Source organism: Cetorhinus maximus, chromosome 3 (genome assembly GCF_964194155.1).
Source record: "Cetorhinus maximus chromosome 3, sCetMax3.hap1.1, whole genome shotgun sequence".
Taxonomy (NCBI): domain Eukaryota; kingdom Metazoa; phylum Chordata; class Chondrichthyes; order Lamniformes; family Cetorhinidae; genus Cetorhinus; species Cetorhinus maximus.
In genome coordinates this window covers 60,693,035-60,719,014 of record NC_135881.1, presented here as the reverse complement: position 1 = coordinate 60,719,014, position 25,980 = coordinate 60,693,035, and the positions used below count along the sequence as shown (strand labels likewise).

The 25,980-nt window shown below is 40.5% G+C and overlaps 1 protein-coding gene across 3 annotated transcripts in view; it reads left to right on the top strand.

The window, feature by feature from the left end:
- mindy3 (MINDY lysine 48 deubiquitinase 3) overlaps positions 1-25,980 on the top strand; it is a 133,536-nt gene that overhangs the window by 38,337 nt on the left and 69,219 nt on the right. For 2 of the 3 annotated variants that reach the window (XM_078538454.1, XM_078538453.1), the window contains exon 10: positions 1,071-1,151. The exons of the other annotated variant lie outside the window; for it this stretch is intronic. In XM_078538454.1, coding sequence (XP_078394580.1) covers positions 1,071-1,151 — 81 coding nt within the window. The remainder of the gene's footprint in view (positions 1-1,070; positions 1,152-25,980) is intronic. 3 annotated transcript variants of the gene reach the window in all.

Genomic DNA, 25,980 nt, shown 5'->3' with positions numbered 1-25,980 from the left:
ATCACGGTAGCGTAGTTTATGTTAATTCTATGAATTGCCTTTTGTTGGTTTTTAATACCTTAATTAAAAGATATTATTTTGAACTCTCAGCCTTTCCCAAGAGTCTGCCCTTGGAGGCAATATTCTTGCCCAGAGTTTTGACTCTGAATTTGAATTTGGATTGGGTAAGCTAAGCATGTCAAATGTGTCCAACTTCCAGCTGACATACTGAATTTCTTTAAGCTTCCTAGCACTTTATAATTTGGAAGAGGAGGAGACACAATACAGAGAATGAACAAATAGGTTTGATGGATAACTGGTAAAGATTGAGAATTAGTAGGTAGTAAGAAGACGAGATAATTATGTGGAGGACTGAAATATGCAATGGCAACAGGGAATGGAGAAGTACCAGAGATTGAGGGAGAAGTTGGAAAAGAAGCCGCTTAGTGCCATGTTATTTCCACAGCTCAGCCATTGATGGCCCCTTGGCTTGCCATACCACAGTATAGCATGCTGCCTACCCACCCACCCAAAAGAATAGAAGAAGAAGAAGAGGACAAAGAAGCAAGCAGCTAAAATGAAAGAAACAGAAGAATAATAGATCCAGGAATAGATGAAGGGAAACACCTGTAATATATCACAGATGAGTCACTATATTCTCCAACTTGCCATGTTTAATGATCAGGGTGATCGATTAGTTACATAAAGTCAGCTGTGGTGGAATTAATGGTGCATTATATCTTTGGATAGATGCGAGTCTTGTTCCCTGCAGGTGCTAATTAGACTTTTTAAGATTCGAATGCCTACATTGGAACTATATTTCTATTGAAACTTAGTTTGGCAAGACTTAATATGTACTGGAGCTGAGTTTTCATTTATTAGCAGATTCAACTAGAAATAGGCTGCATTCTTATTTTGTAGGCTTGTATTTTTAACTCATAACTACTTGCACCCCTAATGTCAAATGATGTAAATTGAGCTATAAAAGGTTAACCATGCAGCTGCTTTGCATATAGCTCATCAGTAGAAACCTTTTATTGCGTTTAATGTACCTTCGCATTTTTTAAAAATTTTCTTCAATTAAATTTTAGGTTGGAGCATTCCTGAAGTCTCCTAAATTTCCTGTATGGATACTTGGCAGTGAAACCCATCTAACTGTATTCTTTGCAAAGGTAATCTTCACTGCTCTGTTCAATCAGACAAATGCTGCCTGCTTTATTTTTATATTTTTAAAGGGAAAACTACTCAATTTTGAAAAATAACATTCAAGTTTAAATTTAACATTTTTTCCAAAAGCTTTATACTTCTGTAAAGCGATAGCAGTTACAATATTGGATGTTGGGATGGGGGGGTAGTTGGTGAATAGCTAGATAATTGATTGAGTTTTATATGCTCATAGAACTAAAATATTCATCTTTGCCACTAGAAAAGAGCTAGCAGATTAAGTGAAGGACTGTCTTGGGAACTTTTCCACAAGCAGAAATTTGGATTTTGGTTGACAAATAGAAACCACAGAACCATAGAAAAGTTACAGCACAGAGGGAGGCCATTCAGCCCATCTTGTCTATGCCAGCCCGAGGACACCCAGGTGCCCTTTCTAATACCACCTTCCTGCACCTGGCCCATAGCCCTGCAGCTTACAGCACTTAAGGATAAGATCCAGGTACTTTTTAAAAGAGTTTAGAGTTTCTGTCTCTACCACCAACTTGGGCAGCGAATTCCAGACACCCACTGCCCTCTGCGTAAAAAAGTTCTTCCTCATGTCCCCCCTACACCCTCTGCCACTTATCTTAAATCTATGTCCCTTGGTTCTAGAATTCTCCACCAAGGGAAACAATTTTATCCTGTCCACTCTATCTATTCCCCTCAAAATTTTGTACACTTCAATCAAGTCACCTCTCAGCCTTCTTTGTTCTAAGGAAAATAACCCCAACCTATGACCCCGTTGTCTATTTTCAGGTTCCATTTTCTACTTTCTATTTGTTTATTCGCCTGTATCCATCCACACCTCGCACCTCCCCCCGCTCGGCCTGCCTCCCATGCCCCCCCTCTCTCTCTCTCAGCTTGGCAATCTCAGAAGTCCAACTGGCTGTTAATACCTTCCATCAGTTATTTACAGCTTAAACCCTTATAGCTGGCACACAGTTTTTGAGCTGAATTTTGCTGAAGAAGTTGTTTCCTGGAACCATCTTACTCTAAATTGTTTGATACACAGGCAACTTGGTCCTGTGATCAGTTTCTGGAACAAATTGCTTTTTACAGAAAATCAGCCTCCGGGGAAGCCTACTTCTTAAAGGGATCATCACCCAATATACAATATAGTTGTGTTTCCCTAAAAGCATTAGGCCATTCAACCTGTCAGATCTGCTCTACCGTTCAGTTAGATCGTAGCTGATCTTCTCTTCAACTCCAATTTCCCTTCCTTGTTTCATATTCTTTGATAACGTTGCCTAACAAATTTTTCACCTCGGTCTTATAAGCTACTTTTCCTACCATTAAGGCTCATTTTCCTACCATTACAGACTTTTGAAGGAAAATAATTCCAAATTTCTACTGCATTTTGTTCTAATTTTAGATTACATCCTCTTGCTCTTGATTTTCCTCCACCAGTGGAAATCATTTCTCAGTCTACCCAATCAAACCCTTTTAACATTTTAAGCACCTGAATCGGAACACCTCTGACTCTCCTATACTTGAGCCAAGTTTATGCAACCTTGAACCGCTGCAGTCCTTGAGGTGGTTCAGTGCGTGACCAGTGGAACACAGTGGCTCCTCCCACTGTCAGAACACCTGTTCTCTATGCCAATAAAGTTGGGCTCATCCCTTGTAGCTGCTGTCTCCCATGTTGGTATGATGCTCTGTGGTGAAACTGGAGTGTCCTTTCCTTGGCACAAGCCTGGACAAAATTTATGTGGATTGTGAGCTAGAACAAAAAAGGAGATGCCAACTCATTGATTGCAAGCTGGAAAGACAGGACCATGTGCAGGGGCTGACAGTTGATAACATGCACCAGACAGCTGTGATCGACAGGGACCTTGATAGGCTGAGCATAGCTTCCTGACAAGAGACTAGGCTTGGCAAGAGTGGATCACTGAATGAAAAACATTACACATTCATCTGGCAGAGGAAGAGTGTGAACAGGGTTTAGGCTTCACTGTAAGGCACTCGCTGCCCTTGATGATGGAACCTCTCACAAATGGTCCAGGAAGTGTTTGCTCTATCTCAATTCAAACACGAGTATCTATGCTGCACCACTGTGCTCCACTACAGAGGGGAAAGAACAGTTCTACGAGGGGCTATCAGAAGAAGTACTAAGACGAGATTTTTATCTACTGGGGGATTTCAGTGCAAGAGTAGGCTTCGGCAATGAATTCCTCCTGCCTCGGACATCATAGTACATGAAAGATAAATGAAATGGACAGAGGTTACATGAGCTTTGCTGCTACCATGAGCTTTGTGTAACAAACTCTTTCAGAATAAGCCATGTCACAAGGTGTCCTGGAAAGCCTAAGATTAAAACAATGGCACCAGCTGGACGTGATTGTCACCAGATGTGGCTCAACACGTTCTCCGTACACACAGCTAGCACAGCGCACATTGTAATGCAGATCACTCTCTGTACACCAGGGTTAGGATGCAACCCTCAACGTTTTTTCATTCAAAGCAGAAATGCCATACTTGTATCAATGTCAGCCATGCTGCCTATCTACATATGAACTAACAGTCCCTCAACTTGATTGAATAGGAGCTTTCTGGAATTCTCACACACAGTGCAGAAGTGAAATGGAGCATATTGCAAACACCGAAGTAGAGTCCAATAGACTGCTAGGCAATACGCCAATGACTACTGGTTACAACTTTGCCAGAATATCCAGATGGCCTCCTACACAGGAATTGCTAGGAGCACATATGATAAATCATAAAGGTAACAGGTCCGTCAGCAAAGAAAACAGCTCCATTGAGAACAAAGATAAAGGAGGTCATCACCAAATGCAATAAACAGTTGGAGGATTGAGTGGAACACTACCTTGAGTTGTAGGAGATGTATGCTCACAGAGGAAGCTCTGGACACCATAGAAACCCTCCCTGTCACTGAAAAGCTGGATATCAAACCCCCAGTGGAGGAGCTTAGCAAAGCTATTGATTTGCATGCCATGCATAGAACTCCAGTGCTGGTTCTATACCACCTAAATTCACGGAGCATGGGAATACAGTTCTCCTACACCATCTGCATGAAATTTTGTATATTTGCTGGAGGGAGGTGGCAGTGCCTCAGGATACGCCTGATGCAAAGGTTGTGACCCTGTACAATAACAAGGGTGATCGCAGCAATTGCAACAATGCATCTCCTTGCTGAGCATCGTAGGATAAGCATTTGCCCCTGTTGGCATTGTCTGATGGTAGACCTTGACTGAATGCATCTATCCCAAATCCCAGTTTTCAGAATAGGAAAATCTACTATTGATATGATCCTCTCAGTGAACAAAGGAGACTGCTATATATTGCCTTCATCGATCTCACCAAGGCATTTGACCATGTGAGCAGAGGCAGCCTATTTAAATTGCTGAAGAAAATTGACTGCCCCCGGAGCTGCTCAGTGTGACCTCCTTCCACAACAACGTGATGGCTTAGGCCGGCCATGACAGGACAGCATCGGATTCCTTTGAGATTCACAGTGACGTCAAATAGGGCTGCATTCTGGTGCTGATGCTCTTTGGCATTTTTTCTCTTTACTGCTGTTATATTCCTTCACCTTCAGACGGTGTCTACTTACATACCAGAACTGATGGAAAGCTGTTCAGTCTTGTCTCCTGAGATGCAAGACAAAAGTGCACCAAATGCTAATCCGAGAGTTGCTCTACTCCGATGATACCACACTAGAATTCCATACCAAGGAACCCCTTCGGTGGCAAATGGGCAAACTGTCTCACACCTGTAAAGACTTTGATTTGATCATCAGCATCAGGAAGACACATGTCATGGCCTAGGATGTTGTCAAATCACCATCAATCAGCATTGACAATGTGACGCTGGAGGGTGTTGTTTGTTTGTGATTGTGGCACCTAGATATGTAGAGCTATCGGTCACTTGATGCTGAAACAACACAAACATTGCAAAGAATGCAGCTGTTATGTCCAAGCTGAGTAAGAGAGTGTTGTGCAATAGCAATCTGACTGAAAACACCAAACTGTGAATCTATCAAACCTGCATCCTCAGTGCAGTCCTCTACAGTGATGAGACCTGGACAACATATGCTAGGCAGGAGAAAAGACTTAACAGTTTCCACCTTCACTGTCTCAGGTGTATCCTCGGCATCTTTTGGCAGGACAACATCACCAACTCTGAGGTCCTGGAGCGTGCTAATTCCATCTGTGTACACTTATTACTAAGCCAGCGACATCTGCGCTGGCTCATCCATGTCCATGACGGCCGTGTACCCAAAAACCTTCTGTATGGAGAACTGGCCAGTGTGTCACAACCTTCTGCACATCCATACCTCCACTACAAGGACACCAGGGAGTGAAGTATGAAGAAAGCGGACATTGGCACAGACAACTGGGAGACAGCTGCCAAAGGCTGTGACCTTTGGAGGCCGACTGTCTGGAGGAGCCTTGCAAGAAGCAAGCCAAGACAGCTTAACTGACTGAGAAGAGAGCCTAGGGAAAAGATGTCCAGCAAATCCCCTGCATATTTTCACTCTCTTCATCTGCAGCAAATGCGGCAAGACTGCCATGCCAGAGTGGGGCTCTTGAGCCACACCAGGTTTAACAAGTTGACTAATAAGGCGAAAACCATTGTCTCACAAGATGAAAGGCTGCCAAAGGAAAATGAACTGCTAGGGTGCATTCTATGGATAGTACATGCTGCAACTGCATTATTATCAGTAGTGATTCTGAATCCAATGGTAATGATGTCAATCGATAAAAGAATGTGAAACACATCCTCCCTATGGCTGCTGAATATTTTGTAGCTTGAAATGTTTATTTCCAGAGGTGACTGAAGCCAAGTTTCTGTCGAGGTTACAATGTTATGTCCCTCTATTCTCCCATGTTCTCTGATTGTCTAGTGATTTGCACATTTTGCATAAGACCTTGCAAACTTTGATTGATTTGTACTCCTCAGTGCCTTTTCCCTGCCATTATTTTCTTCTGTCTTCTCCTTCACTCCTCCTATTTGCCCTAAAGTATGTCTGTCTTTATTACCACCCCCCCCTCCTTCCCTTTGAGTTTACTGTTTTGCTTCCCCACTATTTGTTTTTTTGAGAGAGCTAGAATTTATGTAGTTTCTTGCCTGTCCTCATAACATTCTAAAGCACTTCTCAGCCATTCAGTTACTTTTGAAGTATAGTCACTATAGCTTTTAAGAAAAACTAAACAGCCAATTTGTGCATATCAAGGCAGTGCAAATGCTAATACAATAAATGACCAGCCAATCTCTCCTTGTATTGAGCTCTTGTGTTGAGGTCCAGGACCAAATGGTTCTCTTAGAATCTTTATGACGCTCTAGCTAGGCCACATTTGGTGTATGCGCCCAGCTCTGGTCATGACACTTTAGAAAGTAAGTGAGGATCCTTGGGAAGGGTGCAAACAAGACTTAACCAGAATGATTTCAGGAATGAGGGATTTTAGATACAAGGTTAGATTGGAGAAGCCGGGGTTGTTGGAGTGGCACTTGGAAAGAAGTAGACAGGATATCTGCATGTTTGTCATGGCTGCAGAGAACGTAATCCCTTTAATTAAATCCTCTAATTATTAGTTATCATTTCTACTTTTTCTCAGCATTATCACCTGCTCCTGCTTACTCGTACACACATCCTCCATACTACTGTGGTGTTATTTGAGATTTATGCTTCTCTGATGGCATCCAGCACTATAAAATCTATCAGTAAAATTCAGATCCCAGTTGGTTCCTGCACCCACTCTACCCTAATCTTTCTTTCACCATGACTTTTTGTGTGTCTCAGTGCATCACTGCCCACTTTCTTCCTCTGTGTAACTATTACCTTGTAGTTGTACGTGTGCCATTTGCATTCTCGGGAACTTTCCTTCCTCTGTACAATGAGTAATAAGTGTATCATTATTCTTTTTCAAGTTCACTAACTGTGCTCATGAGTTAACAGGATGACTCTTATCTCTTGTGTGATTGCTCTGGATAAGAGCTCTTGCTTCATGTAGGCTCTCCAAGGCAATCACTTTCAACTTTACAGCTATTATGCAATGTACTCAAAGTGCCAAATTCCATTTTGAGCTAGATGCCAACTTCCTTACCTGGCCTTTCAACACAAGGCCACATTGAACAATTGCCATTCTGGGTTTTTATTTCACTACACTAGGAAAGGTTAAGAGGAAGATGTATTAAAGGTATCAAAATTGATAGGAAAATAGTTTTTTCGGTATTTATAAAGCCCTTTCCTGACCCGCTAAAGCCAAATGTAATACCATACAGTCACCTGAACTGAGGGTAGCCAGGTAAGACTTTAGATGTTAGCAATTGACTTTTACAGTCATGTAATCAGCAGGTCAAACCTGAGACCATCCTGCTGTGCATTGCTCAGATATCCCCTAGATGAACTTCATTAAGTTAACAGGAAGCCAAAGTCACAATCTTGCAAGCATCTATTTTTCATGTAATCTTGTCAGTGAGCCTTTGAGACACCGTGATTTCAGAATCAGTGGCAGTTTGCAAATTTGAATTCAGTTTTGTTTTTAATCTGGACGTTAAAAAAAAATCAAAGCTGATATCTTCAATGTTAAACATGTTGGATTGTTATAAAAAGTTACAAATATTCATTAGGAAAAGAAACCTGTCTTTGACTTGTTTGGGCAATATGTGATTCCAGTCCCACACCAATGTGGTTGATCCCCACTTGGCCCTGAATCGACCTAGCAAACCAATCAGTTATATTAAACCTCTAGCAGCTGAAAATGGCCCACCACCACCACCTTAGGGCAACTAAGGATGGACAGTAGATGCGGGAGTTGCAAGTGGTGCCCATGCCCTGAGAATGAAAACAACACATTTTTAACATGAACTTCACCTATAATAAATTCTGGCTTGTATTGTTGAATGAATACAATTTCATGCTTGGAGTTCTGATGGAGCCTAATTGAATATGACAAATGCTATATTTTATGAATGTTTTGGTGACTTTCGTTTGTTTTGAGATCATTTTGAAATATGAGATGATCATATTTCAAAATTTTCTCTGTTCTTTCAGTAGAGTTAATAAGAGCTGTGTTTCTGTTGCTACTCTTGTAAAGCAGATCAAGATTTATATTAAATTCTTGTCATAGTTTTCAATTTCAAATTTCCCTTTTGGTGAAACTATATTTGTATCTTAACTTCAGAATGGAAAATTTATATTCCATTTTCTGTTCCATATTTTTGTGGGGTGTAGGAAATGTCTAAATTTGGAAGTTAATTTTTTTCTGAAAGATTACTTGCAATAGAATTGTATGTTTACAATGCACAATATTTATTTAACACTGGCTGAAAATTTTGAATGTTCAAAATCAGGTATTAATAGTTCCAGAAAGGTGGCAATGAAAAAGGAGCTGGAATTGAAGAAACTTTGATTTGATTGTAATCCTCACAATCTTTGTGCAGCCCTCTAGTGTACGTTGTTAAATTATAACAGATTATATGCCTCTAATCTAAAGTATATCACCATGAACTGAACAAATCTCAGTGACATTTGTTAGACCAGTCTCCAGTATGTCTAAGATGCCCCAATAGCCTTTTGTTATTACAAAGCAAAGACATGCTGTGACAGCTGTTATATCAGATAAAATTGATGAGCGTGCTGACAGAGATGAAACCAATCTGCAGTATCAAGTTTCTCTCTTCTCAATTGCATTGAGTAATTTTTTGAGTAATCTCCTCAAGTAGGCTTTTGATGTTGGTGGGAATTAATGAGTTTTGCATCCCTACATTGTCACTGCTGATGGTTAGAGGGTCTTTCTCCTTCTAGAAGTCTCACCTCTGACCTTGCTGGGGATGCAGCAGATTCATTTTCAGGTGAGGGCAATTGGAGAAACACACCAGAGGCCAAAACGTTTTTAAGGCAGCTTTCTGCAGCAATACAGTGCCGTCTGCAATAGCATTGATAGCTTTGCAGTAAGGAGATATCTTTTCTTGTGGGTGTCAGTTACTGGGAATAGAGAAAGAAATGGATCGGCACAAAGCGGACACCTTCTGTTCTGCGTTTGCCTCATAAACAATTTGTATCAGTGGTCATCTGTAGATTTTACACTCTAGTTTAACAGTGCACACCATTAACAATTATGGCATTCTTTCACCCATCAGTGAACTCATTGTTTCAATCATTGCTACATTAAAACTAGTGACATTTGTTTCAATTGGTCTGAGCAGTAAATGGACATTACTTTTTAAAACGGCTTTCATTATTTTTTATTTCCTTTTTTAACAGTCAAAACTCCCGAGAAGCTTTATTCTCTGGAGCATTCATCTTGTTTCTTTTTTAAATACTGGTGCAACAAGATTCTTTCAGATTCCTGTCAAATACAAATCAGTGTGCATTTTGACTATTAGCATCTGGTGGCTTACTGCTTCTACACTAATCTCTTTAGTGGTCTTTTGTCTAAATTATCCCCACACGCTTCAGTTCTACTGTAGTGGCACTTCAGGATGGTATAATTTTACTTCCATGGGGTATATGCTTGCCACATATTCCTTAGATGATAAGAAAGCTGCCTTTGTTCACACATTGTATATTGTTCCATGTCAGAGATAGCTACTTCATTAACAATGGCCATATACAAAAGAGCGAAAAGAATATATCTGGATATTGAAGTACTTGTGTCTAATTGATGAACTGCTTCCATATTAAATTTCAATTTTATACTTGTAGTCTTGAATTACAGTCTGGAACAAGTGGGGAGATGGAAGAATCTCCCAGTTGAAATATGAATGTATGACTTGTAAAAAAAAAAAATCGTGCCGCTTGTTCAGAGATTGCTAACCTGTATAGTGATTTTAGCTTAATAGGATAGAGAGGCATACAAGGAGTATTGAATAGATGGATTTCACTCGATCACTGTTCCCGTCATTCATGTACTTCATGGTGTCACTAGAGTGCTTATTATTTCATCTGCAAAAATGTAGGTGAAAATCATGTGTAAGATCAGTCTAACCACCATTGATACCTGAAAATAAAAATACACTTCAGATTTCTTTCAGGACTGACCAATGGTTGCTGATCTGGAGAGAATTACCAGTACTGAATCAGAATTTGTAACAAGCATCCTTAAGTTCTAATGCTGTGACTAAATTCTGTTAGTGCTGCCATCCCATTCTCTTTGTTCCCCCTCCCCCGGCCACCTCTGCCCTTAAAGCAAATGCTGTAACTAGGAAAATTAAGTTTGTAATCGTGCCCAAGACCAGTTATGTAACTGTTTTGGACTGGCAGAGGGCTGATGTCCATATTTTGATTGTCTATTTGTCGTCACTTGTTTCTGGGCCCCTTGCAAGCCCCACCAATCTTAAATGCTAAGACTTCAAAGGAAGTGGAAGATCTTGATGTGCAGATACACAATCATTAAAGATGGTAATAGAAGTAGTTGAGGCCACTGGAAAGGTAACCTGTGCCTTTTGTCTAGAGGCATAAAATAGAAAAGCACATAGATAATGTTGAACTTGTATATGACCTTGGTAAGGCAGTAATTGAAAAGTAGTGTGCATTTTTGGACACCCCATTACAGGAAGGATGTGAAAGCAATGGAAAAGATAGCTTAGCTTCATTGGGATGTGAAAAGGGTTGAACAGTTTGTCACAATCATGAACAGTAATATGTGTTGCAGTTATTTTCACCTGGCCTGAGAAGATTAATGAGTTATGATCGTTTTTTTTAATGAATTGTTTGGACAACTGCAAAAATTTTCCAACACAGAGTTAAAGAGGAAGCTAATGGTTAGAATGTGGAATTCTGTGCCACACTTATAAGCAGAGGCAATGAACTGTTAGGAGAAATAAATAATTGCTTTAAAAAAAAGAGGAAAGTTAGGACATAGGGAGCAAAGCAAAATTAGGTGAGGGTGGCTTGTGGAAAAAGATCCTATCATGAACTTGATAAACTAAATGGCTGAATCCTGTTATAATTCTGATGCTATTGCAGTGGGATCTTGCCTTATATAGCACCTCTTGGTGTTTATTAAAAGTGAGAGCATATAAAAAAAAATACTTCCAACAATGCTTAAACCTTTTTGAGTTTTGTACAGTGAACTTGAAAACAATACTGCTGCTGCTGTAAAAAAAATGAACTGAAACTATGAAAAAACCTATGAAGCTGTAATTATTCCATGTTACGTTCCTGATCACTTTGTGATGGTGGCAATAATGAAGCTGAGCTATTGGATTACTTTGCACAGCCAGTCTCCATGCATCTACTAAGTGCCTGACCTTAAAGCTTTTCCTCATGTCGCTTTTGCTTCTTTTGACAATTACTTAAAATCTGTGCCCTCTTGTTTTCAATCCTTTCACAAGTGGGAACAGTTTCTCCCTCCTCTGTCCAGACCCTTCGCGATTTTGAATACCTCTAGCAAATCTCCCCTCAGCCTTCTTTTCTCCAAGGAAAACAGTCCCAACTTCTCCAATCTATCTTCATAACTGAAGTTCCTCATCCCTGGAACTATGCTCATGAATCTTTTCTGCCATCTCCTCGGTGCCTGCACATCTTTCCTAAAGTGCAGTGCCCAGAACTGGGTGCAACACTCTACCTGAGCCTAGTGTCCCTTACAAATTCAACATTACCTCCTTGCTCTTCTACTCTATGCTTCTATTAGTAAAGCCCAGGATACTGTATTCTTTATTAACTGCTCTCAACCTGCCCTCCCACCTTCAATGACTTATGCATATATACACCCAGGTCCCGCTACTCTTGCACCCCCTTTAGAGTTGTACCCTTTATATTGTGTCTCCATGTCTCTCCTACCAAAACAAATCACTTCACACTTCCATACATTGAACTTCATCTGCCACCTCTCTGCCCATTCCACCAATTTGTCTTTGTTCTTTTGAAGCTCTACACTATCCTCTACAGTAAACAATACTTCCAAGTTTCGTATCATCTGCAAACTTTGAATTGTGTCCTGTATGCCAAGATTTAGGTCATCCATATATATATCAGGAAAAGCAAGGGTCCCAACACTGACCCCTGGGGAACTCCACTACAAACCTTCCACCAGCACAAAAAGCATCCATTAACCATTCCTTCCTGTCACTCAGCCACTTTTGTATCCATTTTACTACTGCCCTTTTATTCCATGAGCAACAACGTTGCTCACAAGTCTGTTGTGTGGCACTATATTGAATGCCTTTTTGAAAGTCCAAGTATACCACATCAGCAGCATTGCCCTCTGTTACCGCTTCAAAAAAATCTCCAAGTCAGTTAAACATAATTTTCCTTTAAGAAATCCATGCTTGCCTTATTTAATTGACCTACATTTGTTCATGTGGCTATTAGTTTTGCCCCAAATTATTTGTCTAGATGTTTCCCCACTACTGAGTTAAAAACTGACTGACTTGTAGTTGCTGGGCATATCCCTACACCCTTTTTTGAACAAGATTGTAATGTTTGCAATCCTCCAGTCCTCTGGCATCACCCCTGCGTCTAAGGAAGTCTGAAAAATTATGGGCAGCACCTCTGCAATTTCCATACTTGCTTCCCTCTTGAATACACCTCATCTGGTCCTAGTGCTTTATTAACTTTAAGTACAGACACCCTATCCAATATCACCACTTTATCAACTTTAACCCCTTCTAGTGTCTGATTTACTTCCTCTTTCACCATGCCCTGGGTCGAATCATCTTCCTTGGTAAAGACATGCAAAGTATTAATTTACTACCTCAACTATGCCCCCTGCCTACCTGCGTGAATCCACTTTTTGGTTCCTAATTGACCCTACTCCGTCTCTTGCTTTAATTATTTAATTATTTATATGCCTGTAGAAGAATTTGGGATTCCTTTTATGTTGGTTGTCAGTCTCTCTTCATTTGCTTCTCTTTGCTCCCCTTAGTTGCTTTTTCACATTCCCTCTAAATCTTCTATATTGAGCTTGATTCTCAATTGTATTTTCTACCTAACACCTGTCATAAGCACACTTTTCTTCTTTACCTTCATTTCTATCTCTTTTGTCATCCTGGGAGCGTGCTTTGTTTGTCCTATCTTTTCCTGTTGACTGTGCCCGAAGTAATTCTACTTTGAAGGTATCTCGTTGTTCAGCTACTGTTTTCCTGCCAACCCTTGGTTCCAATTTATCCAGCCCAGATCCATTCTTGCTAATTAAGGTTGGCTTTTCCCCCATTTAATTACTCTTACTCTGGATTGTTCTTTGTCCTTTAGTACTTTAATACTTTCATGGGACGTGAGCATTGCTGGCAAGGCCAATGTTTATTGCCCATCCTTAATCACCCTTGAGATGGTAGTTGTCAGTCAGCTTCATGAACTACTGCAGTCCACGTGGTGTAGGTGCACCCGCAGTGTTGTTAGGGAGAGAGTTCTACAAGCGCAGATGTAGATCAAAGCCAGGATGGTGTTGAATGGAGTTTAGAGGTGAGGCATTTGCATGTGTTTGCAATCCAGAGTAAGAATAATTAAATGGGGGAAAAGCCAACATCAATTGGCAAGAATGGATTTGGGCCAGATAAATTGGAACCGAAGGTTGGCAAGAAAAACAGTAGCTGAACAATGGGATACCTTCAAGGTAGTAGTACTTCGGGCACAGTCAACAGGGAAACATCTAGACAAAATAATTCCTTCTAGATGGTAGAGATCGTGGATTTGGAAGGTGCTGATGAAGGAGCTTTGGAGGGTCACTTCAGTGTATCTTATGGTAAACACTGTTGCTACTGTGAGCTGGTGTGGAGGGATTGAATATCTAAGATGGTGATTGGGGTGCTGATCAAGCTAGGATTCAGCATTGGTAATGCCATTGAATGTCAAGGGGCAATGATTAGAATTTCTTGTGTTAAAGATGGTCATTGCCTGGTACATGTGTAGCACAAATGTTATGTACCGCTTATCAGTCCCAGCCTGAATGTCTTGCTGGATGCAGGCATGGACCATTCAGAATCTGAGGGAGTCACAAATGGTATTGAACACTGTGCAGTCATCAGTAAACTTCCAAATAGTGTCCAAAATAAGTGTATGGAGAGCAAAAGGTCCCAACGCAGTTTGGGTCATGTCGCAAGTTACATCTTGCTAATTATGCAGCATGTATTTACTTCTGTTTTTGCTACCCTTTCCCCAGCCCTCTATCCATTTTGCCTTTAATGCCAAACTCCCATTATTGGCCTCATTACCCAAAGACCTTCATCACCATTCATAGGCCAACCAATTCTTTTCACTTTTTAATAACATGTAATAACACCACCACACATGTTTTGATTTAAAATGTTACATTTATTTGAGTTTGAAAAGAGATTTGCTGATTTTAGTTTGATCATCGCCTACTTGAATGAATCTTACTCGTGTTTTGTATTCAGCAGAGATCATAGTTAGTCTAAATAACCTTTCCTGGCTCAGAATAGACCTCCAAAAGGTTTTGGCTGGTTATAAGAAAACAGTCTGCTGCAAATAGTGAGTTGTTTTAATTTTAGATAACAACCCTGCCTGTCAGTGTTTCTCCCTTCTATGCTATACTGGAATTCCAGAGAGCAAATGAGATCTGAACATTGTACCAACATGCAACATGTACAAATCCAGTAAATTAATCAGGAGTGTAAATTAGTTATTTAATCCAACATTGGCAGAACATATTCAGTTTGAAGTATCCACCTGAAGTTATCTGAAAAACCAGGAAGTTTTCCTACTGTGACGGATTCTAAATAAAATTTGAAGTTTGATTTGGTCTTCATGGAGACACAAAATTGGTTTGAGAAAAAATATTGTAATCTTATGGAGACTATTTTATTTCCAAACCATTTAGGGCCAAACAAGATAGTGAGTTTATAAGAAATAATGAACCAAATAAGTCAGAATAGAATTTTATTCAAATGAATAAGGTAATCCCACATTGGTAAGAAACAAATGTAATATTTATGATTGTTTGAGTCTACACGAATGCGTTAGAGGATATCCTGTGCTTGAATCATAGAAATTTAAAGCACGGAAGGAGGTAATTTGGCCATCATGTTCGCACCGGTTGACAAGGAACCATCCAACCTAGTCCTACTTTCTGGTTCTTGGTCTGTAGCCTTGTAGGTTATGGCATCTCAAGTGCATATCTAAGTACTTTTTAAACGTTATGAGAGTTTTTGCCTGTATCATCCTTTCACGCAGTGAGCTCCAGATCCCCGCCACCCTCTGGGTGAAGAAATTTCCCCTCGAATCCCTTCTAGATCTCCTACCTATTAGCCCAAATCTGTGCCCCTCAACCAAGGGAAATAGAACCTTCCTGTGTACTCTATCTAGACCCCTTATAATTTTATACACTTCAATTAGCTCTCCTTTCAGCTGCCTTTATTCCAAAAAAAAACCCCTAGCCTATCCAGTCATTCCTGATAAGTAAAGTTCTTCAGTCCAGGCAACGTCCTCATAAATCTCCTGTGTACCTTTCTAGTACGATCTCATCTATCCAGTAGTGCAGTATCCAGAACTGCAGATGTGGCCTAACCAACATTTTATACAGTTCTAGCATAACTTTCCTGCTCTTGCAGGCAAATATCCTGTGTGGCTTCTTGAACCACCTCATCCACCAGCCCAGCCACTTTCGAAGATCTGTAAACTTGTACTCCCAAGGTCCTTCTGCTCCTCTATACATATCCTATTATTGTGTATAACCTTGTTAGACTTCCCCAAATGCATTACCACTCCTCCAGCTGCAACTCCATTTTCCATTATTCTGTACACTTGATAGTCCAATGATATCTTCCTGTGGTCTACAGCTTTCTTCTTCATTATTGGCCACATGACCAATTTTTTGCATCATCTGAAGATATCTTAATCGTACCCCTTGCTTCAGGCCCAAATCATTAATATGTACCACAAGCACTGACCCCCAAGGAACCCCACTGGAAACAGCCCTTCTGGTCACAAAAACACCCATCAACCTCTGAGCAAATTTTGGATCCGACTTGCCATTTGCCTTGGACCCCATGGGCTTTTTACTTTCATGATCAGTCTGCCATGTGCAACCTTAGCTAAATCCATTAAAATCCATACAGACTACATCAAATATGCTGCCCTCATTGACTCTCTTTGTTGCGTCTCAAATATTCATTCATGTTAGCCAGCCATGACCTTCCTTCAACAAACCTGAGCTGTGACTATCTTTGATTAATGCATGTCTTTCTAAATGAGAATTTACTCTGTCCCCTTGAGAAAATCCTATAAATGTATAAATTCTGAAGTTTGCTACCTCTTGAGAAATGAATGATGTGAAGGATTTACTGCTAATGTCTTTATGTGCTGTGTGTAATAATAAAATCTCAAAATTTAGGGTGACCCTTCGGTGAAGAAACTTAGCAGTTGTAACTTCAGGACATTTTACTTTGCAACTCTGTCAAACTTGCAATTCAACCTACCTTCCCCTGTTGCTTTCCCATTTTTCTACTTAATTCTAAGAGATAAAAGGGTAGATTTAAATTGGCTACATGGAGACTTGCCGTTTTGCATTTGTGTGCAGTGCCCTGACAACAAGCAACAAATTTGTCATGAATAGTGGCCTCTGAATTGATGCTGGACTGGTTCTCGAGTCTTTGCATCATGACATCATGAACTCATACAAATGGGTCTCCAGTTATGCTTATATTTCTTAGGTTTCCTATTTTTTAATCTTGTGTCCCCCACAAGATACACTTACCTTGCTTTTGACACCCAAATGCAGTATATTTGCACAGAGTTTCCTCCTTGATGTTTACAAGAAATTCTGGATAATGCTATTGCCTTATTTTAGTGTGGAACATAATTTGGACATTGTACGACTCCCAGCCTTGGTGAGACACAATTGCACTGGCAATAATTAAACTTGGATAGAGTTAGCCATTCTAGAAGCCAGTATGTGTTTTGCTTAGATTTTCTGGATGAAGTATGTTTTTATTGGAACTACAATTATGAGTTTGTTTAACGTGCCAGTGAGAACCTGAAATAACATTTTTGATAAAGATTGCCTCTATTTAAAAACAAGTTTTAGATGGCAGATTGGGTTCAACCAATTTGAAGGAAGTGGCATGATTCTGTCTCTAGAACATGCTGTACCAAACAACATGTTTTAGGAGATCAGTCATAGTGTTACTGTATTGTGTACTAACATTGCTAAAGTCCATGTAAGGATTTTTAAAAAAGTACGGAATGAACCCATCCAGTTGGCCAGAAGTAGTCGGTTGAGTTTTTAGAGTTGGCAAGAGGAAAAGAATTTATTTTGGAAAGGATGTAGATGCAGTCATGGCAATAATATCTTTCGTTCTTTCTTCATTTTAGGCATGCATATGTAAGCTTTCTGATTGCAGTCTAAACCACAACAAATAGGGTAGAGATTGATTATGTCTAACTAACGGCATACAGCCTGCACCTGAACTGGATGACTGGAAGCTCAGACTGAAGTGGACCTCATGACTACATTGAGTGATGGCACCTATCACAGCTTCAAAGGCAGTTTGTCCATTTTCAAGGGGTCATCAGGAGCCCTCAAGCTTGATAGATGGCAGAATCTCAGACTGGCAGTGGCCCTGAGTAGGGCTGTGGAGCTGGGAGGAGCACGGTTGCTCCTACTAACTCCACATTAAGCTCTTCAAGAAGCAGCGTGCTTGTGTTTTTAGTGATGGCCACTCGCTAAGCTCAATTTGGCAGAAGGTTTTCTAAAATGGGTGTTAGGCCCCTTATTAACGTGCATAAAGGAAATTATAAACTATGGGATTAGATTTGGGTTCTTCACTACATCTTTCTAACATAACACTTGAGCCTCAAGGTACTCTGTTAGGGAAAATGCTTGCTGTGCCATGAATGACAACATTCATGCTTACAGACCATGCAAAGGACAGTTGTGAGCCCATTGTTTTTTCGTACTAAAACTTGAAGTTCTTGGAGCAAAATTAAGTTTGTGGCTTGCTCACACCAGTTAATTCTGTTCCCAGTGACTGGTTCCTGTTATTTCACTGGACGCCATGTACAGATTCTCAGCTTTCCAGCTAAAGGTATTGTTAAGCCTGCAATGTGGCCTTTTTTCTTTTTCCCATTTTCAAGCTCTTACCTTTTGTTTTTACCATCCTCCTTTTCATTAATTTGTTTTTTTTCTCCCATTTTCTCCCTTAACTGTTTCTTGCTGAAGAAAGAGATGCTGAAGCTTTTTGTCTTGCACTCATCAGGACACCACAAGAATACCAATAAGGGAAAAACAACAGTTTGTAATCTATGTGAGCAGAGTGCCGATTGGCTGGCAAGTGGACTTTGATAGGTAGAGGTGTTGCCATGGAGAATGTACCAGTGATGTAGCATCACTGCCTCTACCAATCAGAATCCACTTGCCAATGCCTCTACCAATCAGAGTCCACTTGCCAGCCATTCAGTACTCTCCTCACATACAGTATAATTGTTGTTTTTCCATTGGTATTCTTGCGGTGTTCAGATGAGGGCGAGAAGAAAAGCTTCGCCATGTCTCTTTTTTCACCGATACTCAAGTTCTGTAATACCATACAATTATTAACTGTTTCTGTTTGTCAGTGCAAGATATTGTCCTGCACGTCCTTACATGGGGAAATTGACTTTTTGGAAAACGAGCAGATTGAGGGTGCCGAAGTACATAGGGCTCAAAGTACATTTTTTTTTAAAGATAATGGCCAAAGAGTCAAAGGAGTCAGAGGTTGGAACAGCATTTGAAGTTGGCCATCTGAGCTCCTAGAGGTGGAAATAAATAAATATAGCCCTAGGGCAAATCAGGTAAACATATGCACTTCAATTTTGGGAGCTTTAGTCCAACAGAGTTTAATTTCTTGAAAGTTAGTTTGGCTCATATATTCCATATGCTTTACAAAAAATCTGTGTACTTTGGGTGCTATGGACTGTACTAAACATACAGGTTTTAATTACTTAAATATTTACTATAACTGTTACAGCAATAAAGCTACTCCTGGCATCCAAATAGCTGTCAATCCCTAGCAACAGCGTGCAAGCTGAAGTCTTTCGTTTAATGTAGAGCTTGGGCGTACAGAATTGTGAGATGCTGGTACTCAAGGTTTAGAGCTGGCAGAGGAGACTCTTTAATCCCATCAATCTACCCTAGATTTGTAATTAGTTTTGAGAGGTGCAAGAACAGCTCATCCCAGGGTTGGTAGGAAAAATGGTTTAAACTAGTTCTTTTCTCCTTTTCTGCCCACTACCTACCTTCACCCACTCTTCAACACTACAGATGCTTACAACTCTGGCTCCTGCCATTTTATCTAATGCTTTTCATTGCCAACTAAGATAGTTAACACTCTTCAATGGTTACAGTACAGTGATTAACTAGATTACATATGTGTGCTGTAAGGAACATCAACCTTTTATATAAGGACATAAACCCATATGTGCAGAGTGTTATGTGGAAATTAAGAATAAAGTCTCCTGACAAAATGAAATAGCTAATTAAATCCATCTCTGCATGACCAGTAATGAACTTTCTTATCTTCCCAGTTTATTTGTAAGGCATTTATAATTGAAGCTGACATAAGTGTTATGATTTTAAATAGTCTTTCCAACTCTCTCTGTTCATGCTCACTACAAAAGGTACATTTTGTAAGCAAGCCACTGTTTTTCACAAACCAAAATTTATTTATGCACATAGAGTGAATCGGATGTATTGCTTCTCAGGGCTAAGAATCTACTGTTAACTACTGAATTATACCAGAGATATTAACCCCTCACTGGCAATACCAAATCATACTGACGTCATGTAACTGGCTAAATTTGAGTTGTTTATTACAAGAAAACAATATATAAAGAAGCAAGTTAAATAATATTGTAATAGAAGAGCTTAATTTCCACAAGTTTATTTAAACTATTTTGAATCTGACATAACCAGTCATTTGAAGATTCTTAGTCATTTTTGATGCTCTGAAAAGTGAGTCATTTTGCATTTTTACATAAGTGTATATCTTTGTGCTTACTGTCTCTGAGCAGGCAGTACGGTTAATCTGACAATACAGAACTGGCCAATCACTTATTGCTATTGAATCCTAAGAGATGTCTAGGTACAGAATTATCACTTCAGACAGGATTAATTCACCATGTAATGTCTGAAACCTGGAGGGAATTCCTTCTTTCAGGCCTTGCATATCAGTTAAGGCTTTGAACCTATATAATTTGACTGGCCTTTGGAATAGCTCCTCTGCATACCCCAGTCCCTATACAAGTCCGTATGTCAAAACATCTGTCCTGTGTTCAGCAGATGTAATATTTCCAATGAGAAGGGCAAGACCACTACCCCCATCTTAATACTTGTTCAAGACATACACCTTTCATAACATGTTTAAGTTACTAGTGAATCTTCTGTGGCTTTGCACATGTTTGGTTAGGAGGAAACCATTTGTCTTTTGTTGAAGGGTCTACACTCGAAGCATTAACTTGCTGTTTGTCCATGGAAGCTGACCAATCTCCAGAGTGTTTCAACAACTTATTTTTGTTTCAGATTTCCAGCATCTGCAGTTTTTATTTGCATTTGCCTCTTAGCTGAGCTCATGGCAATATGTCCTATATTGTTATAGCACTATCTCTGCAGCAAGTAATAACATTTGCATTATAGTATTGCCCATTGGTTTAATTTATACTGAAGATATTACAGTGTCTGCAATTCCCACTTTATGCATTTTTATTGGTTTCAGGAGAGCTGAACTAAGTTTCTGTTAGCGAGATCTTAGAGGAGAAGATAGATCTCATTCTGCACCCTTAAAACAGTGCTTCTAAGTTGCTGATTCTAATCATCAAAATTAAAAAAAGACACAGTTCACTCCTGAAAAGGTTATTTATTGATCAATTTAATGTTTCTGTAAATCTGTTCCACACAGACTTACTCTCGAGCCTGGCATTGTGATGGTGCCCATTTAATGAGTCAATAACTGACACAATCTCAGTGAAGTACAAAGGCTTTTGAGCAAATGATACCTGTACTCAAGGGACACTTAGTGGGAAAGGATTCCAACTTTATTAGACGATGTAAGAAAAGGCTATTGTATAAAATAAGGTAGCATTAACAAGCCATATATCTAAAAAGTGTAATTTGTACTTAAATGCTATTGGAATCTATTATGTTAAGTCACATGAGAGTAATGCAAACTTCAAAGAATAGGATTGAAATGGGGGAGTGTTGAACTTTTATGATATACATTTGTAGTCAAACAGTCTGCACAGTCTCTGCATAAGCAGCCTGTTATTTTTTTGTTTGTATTTTTCCTGCCAACTTGATTGTAAAATGTACTAAATGTATTAGCCCTGTCATTGCAGATTCTTCCCATCCAAAAGCTGCATTCAAGATATCTTGCAAAATCAGTTAAAAATCCTGGAAATTACTCTTGATTATTTGTACCTTCACTTTATCCCCACTTCCCAAACACAGACCTATTACTAGAGAAACACAGATGGCAGAGCTTAAAGGAATAAGGAGCCTGACAGAAGTGACAGCTGCATGCCATATTTTCCTAAACTCCCTTCCCCACCTTGCTCCTTGATTTTAAACTGCACACTTTTGTTAATCCTTGGTCAAAAATAACTTCTTAATTGGAGTTAACTAAGGCAAGTCATTTTTTTCTTCCTCTCTTCTCCCCCATGTGCTACAAAATTTTCTTCCACAATATTGTGGAAAGACACTGACTTCCTTTGAGAGGTGGCAGGAAAGAAGAATTGATTGCTTAAATGAATCCTGAAGCTTGCTTAGAAGCAGATTTTGCTTATACCATTTCTGCACGAATTACAAATTTAGAGATTATACAGTGAGACTTGCTAGTTAAATCTCCAGATATTTGAACAAAACTTCAGGCTAGCTAACAAATCTTAAGTCTTAGTAGTTTTGTTTGAAATAATTGACATGCAAAATTAAAACTGGTTTAAACATATTTTGTAGATATTTTAGGTAAGATCTACAGTTGTATAAGTCCATTTTGTGCTTGCATTTTGGCAGGTTTATGTGTATAGTGATGATGGTGAAATAAACATCCATATTTAACCTTCAACTGCAATTGTAAATTATTTTTAATGTGCATTATTGGAACTGTACAGTTTTAGCTGTAATTGTGATTGCATAATGCACTAGGATGTTTAAATAGAGAGTGAGTTGTGGCGCAAGTGAATAGCATAATTTTTTTCTCAATGGGTGACTGCTGAATTTGCTGCACCTGTGAAGGAGAAACTTTTTTTCATGTTTTAGTTCATTTGGACTGCCTTCAGAAATTCCATATGTAGCATTTGTGCCTAAAAATTAGGCTAGAGATGTGAGCACAACTGCATGCTTCAGGGCCTGTGGTTGCACACCAGGCAATCAAGGTTGGAGCTTTCTGATCATCTTGGGCGTTGGGGGAGGTTGAGTATCAATTACATGTTATGTCTTCCATCTGCCCTGAAACATTCATAGGTCCTATGGTCCACAGGAGTCCCAGAACAAACTGTCACACTCCTCTGCTTGGTGCTGAACAGTTGAACCTTGAGGGAGGCTTGTAATTCTGGTTCCTAATGAGTATCTACTCCATGTAGGCTACCAACACTACTCTTAACAGAGTAAAAGGATTAGTGAATTTACTTTTAAGCATGTCTAACATTGTTGGAACCTCCATACTCTCTGAAGCTTCTCTAGATAATGCCTGATTTAGCACTGAGCACATAAAACAAAAATATCCAAGGTTCAAAACTTTGTTTGGAATTATCCATTCTTCTTAGGCCAGTAGTTAACTGAAGCTAAGCAGGCATAGAAAACAAAGAAATAACTTTTCTTTCATGACCTTTCAAAGCACCTTACAGCCAATGAAGTACTTTTGAAACAAAAACAAAAACAGCTGGAAAAACTCAGCAGGTCTGACAGCATCTGTGGAGAGGAATACAGTTAACATTTCGAGTCCATATGACTCTTCATCAGAAATTCATCAGTACTTTTGAAGTGTTGTAGGGAAACTCGACAACTAATTTGTGCATAAAATCCCTTAAACAACAACACTGAGTCCCTGTTTAATTGCTGACCAATGATCTTTGTTGACAGTATATATTTGAATTTGGCAGGATGTGTATAGAGTGGGAAAAAGGTGTGGACTCTGCTTTGATCCCCAAATATCGTGTAGGTACAGGTTGGTCAGGTTAACTTGAAGATTGGACTCTTGGATGAGGTAGCAGCGAGTTGCCAGTGTCCATTAAAACTTTTTACATCATGGTTGCCACACCGGCAAAGATAGCTACAGAAGTTTCATGATCTCTGACAGCCTGGCGCTGCTCAGGGATACGATTGCCTATGTACAGGACAGGGGTGTGGATACCTGCCTCATCAGCTTGGATCAGGAGAAGGCCTTTGACAGAATATCGCACACCTACATGGGGGATGTGCTCTCCAAAATGGGGTTTGGGGAGGGAATTCGAAATTGGATCCAACTGCTCTACACTAACATCAGTAGCGCAGTCTCAATCAATGGGTGAGAAACAGATAGCTTTCCGATTAAATCTGGAGTCAGGCAGGGCTGTCCTCTCTCGCCTGTCCTTTTCGTGTGTTGCATAGAACCCTTTGCCGAGTCCATCAGGAAGGATCCGGGCATAAGAGGAGTGACGATCCCAGGCAGTGGAGGCACTCAGGTAAAAGCCTCCCTGTACATGGACGACGTCGCCGTCTTCTGCTCGGATCCGCTGTCGGTGCGCAGACTGATGCACATCTGCGACCAGTTCGAACTGGCCTCGGGAGCCAAGGTAAATCGTGGGAAGAGCGAGGCCATGTTCTTTGGGAACTGGGCTGACCGATCCTTTGTCCCCTTCACTGTCAGGGCTGACGGCCTGAAGGTGCTGGGGATATGGTTCGGAGGGACCGGGGCATGCGTTAGAAACTGGAAGGAGCGAGTGGCTATGGTGAAAAGGAAACTGGGCATGTGGGAGCGACGCTCCCTCTCCATTGCGGGTAAGAACCTGGTCATCAGGTGTGAGGTACTCTCGCTGTTGCTGTACGTGGCGCAGGTCTGGCCCATTCCAGACTCCTGCGCGATGGCGATCACTCGAGCCATCTTCCGCTTTATCTGGAGGTCGAAAATGGATCGTGTCCGCAGGGACGCGATGTACAAGCCTCTAGATAAAGGGGGAAAAAACGTGCCCAACATCGCCCTCATACTGATGGCCACCTTTGTGTGTGGCTGCATCAAGCGGTGCGTAGACCCTCAGTACGCAAACACCAAGTGTCACTACGTGCTGAGGTTCTACCTGTCCCCGGTGTTGCGAAGGATGGGTCTGGCCACGCTGCCGCGGAACGCTCCAAGTAGTTGGACCGTGCCGTACCACCTGTCCCTGGTGGAAAAATGTATGCAGAAAAACACCTTTGACCACAAGTCCATCAGGCAGTGGTCAGCACGTAACGTCCTAGAGGCCCTGAGGGAAAAGGAGAGGGTGGACCCTGTGGGATGGTTCCCCGAGCAGACTGTCAAAGTCATTTGGCAGAATGCCTCATCGCCAGAACTTTCCAACAAGCACCAAGACGTAGCTTGGCTGGTGGTGAGAAAGGCCCTCCCCGTCAGATCCTTCCTACACGCCAGGAGGCTCACCCCCTCTGCACGTTGCCCTCGAGGTGGCTGTGGTGGGGAAGAGACCGTTGTTCACCTCCTTGTGGATTGTGCCTTTGCAAAGAAAGTCTGGAGAGAGATGCAGTGGTTGCCGTCGAGGTTCATCCCGAGCAGTTCTGTGACACAGGACTCTGTGCTCTACGGGCTGTTCCCAGGGACACACACCGAGACAAACATCAACTGCAGCTGGAGGATCATCAACTCGGTGAAAGAGGCGCTTTGGTCTGCCCGAAACTTGTTGGTCTTCCAGCACAAAGAGTTGTCCCCGACCGATTGTTGCGGACTGGCACAATCCAAAGTCCAGGACTACGTGCTGAGGGACGCACTAAAGCTTGGGGCAGCTGCCGCAAAGGCGCAATGGGGAAGGGTCGCTGTCTAAGACCTTTCTACCACAGCGCACCGAGAGACTGGGAACTGTTTAGAGCCCCTCGGGCTGTACAGATCAAAATGAAAGGCTGTAAATGATTGTAATATTGTTTGTACTGATGCACCTGGTGATACATTTTGTAAAAGTTTAACCTGGATTGTACCCTTGTAATGTTGTTTTTGAAATGGTTTGGAATGTGATTGAAGATATTTTATGAATAAAGTATATTTTTACAAAAAAAAAGCTACAGAAGTTTCATGTCATGTTCAGCTTAGTTTTCCCCCCATATATGCTTTATGACCATGCCCTAGGAAAAGAAACATTAAAATTCACCTTTTAGGAGAGGAGAAAAATCCATAGAATAAATGGTTTTACCCAGGAATTTTTTTTCAAGGTGATTTTCACATTCATCCTTTGCATATGGTTTCGATGATGTACTGAATTTGTAGAGTATATTGATTTTAGAATTGGAAGAATTAACTTATTCAGCAGTCCAAAGAAGCTAGGTTGTTTATTTTAAATGAGAGAACTATTTCAGAACAAAAAACAAAACTACAGATTCTAGAATTCTGAAATGGAAAATTCTGGAAACACTCAGCAGGTCAATAACCATCAATGGAAAGAACAGGTGAGTTAATGTTTCAGAAGTAAATCTTCATCCGCCGTCTTTTTTTCATAGCTATTTTAGAGTGCATTTATCATGTTCTTGAACATCCTTGCTTTCAGTGAAATAGCAGGAAAAGGATGATGAAAACCATGGTTACCCACAGCAATGTGTTTTAACACAGAGCATTGGCAATGTGCAAATGGTGGGCTGGTGTTGAGGCTGGCATAATAAGCTTTAAAATAGAGTTGTAGAAATACTCAAATTTAAAGCTGTTCTAGGTCTTTTGTGTCCCATTTTTACTCCTAAA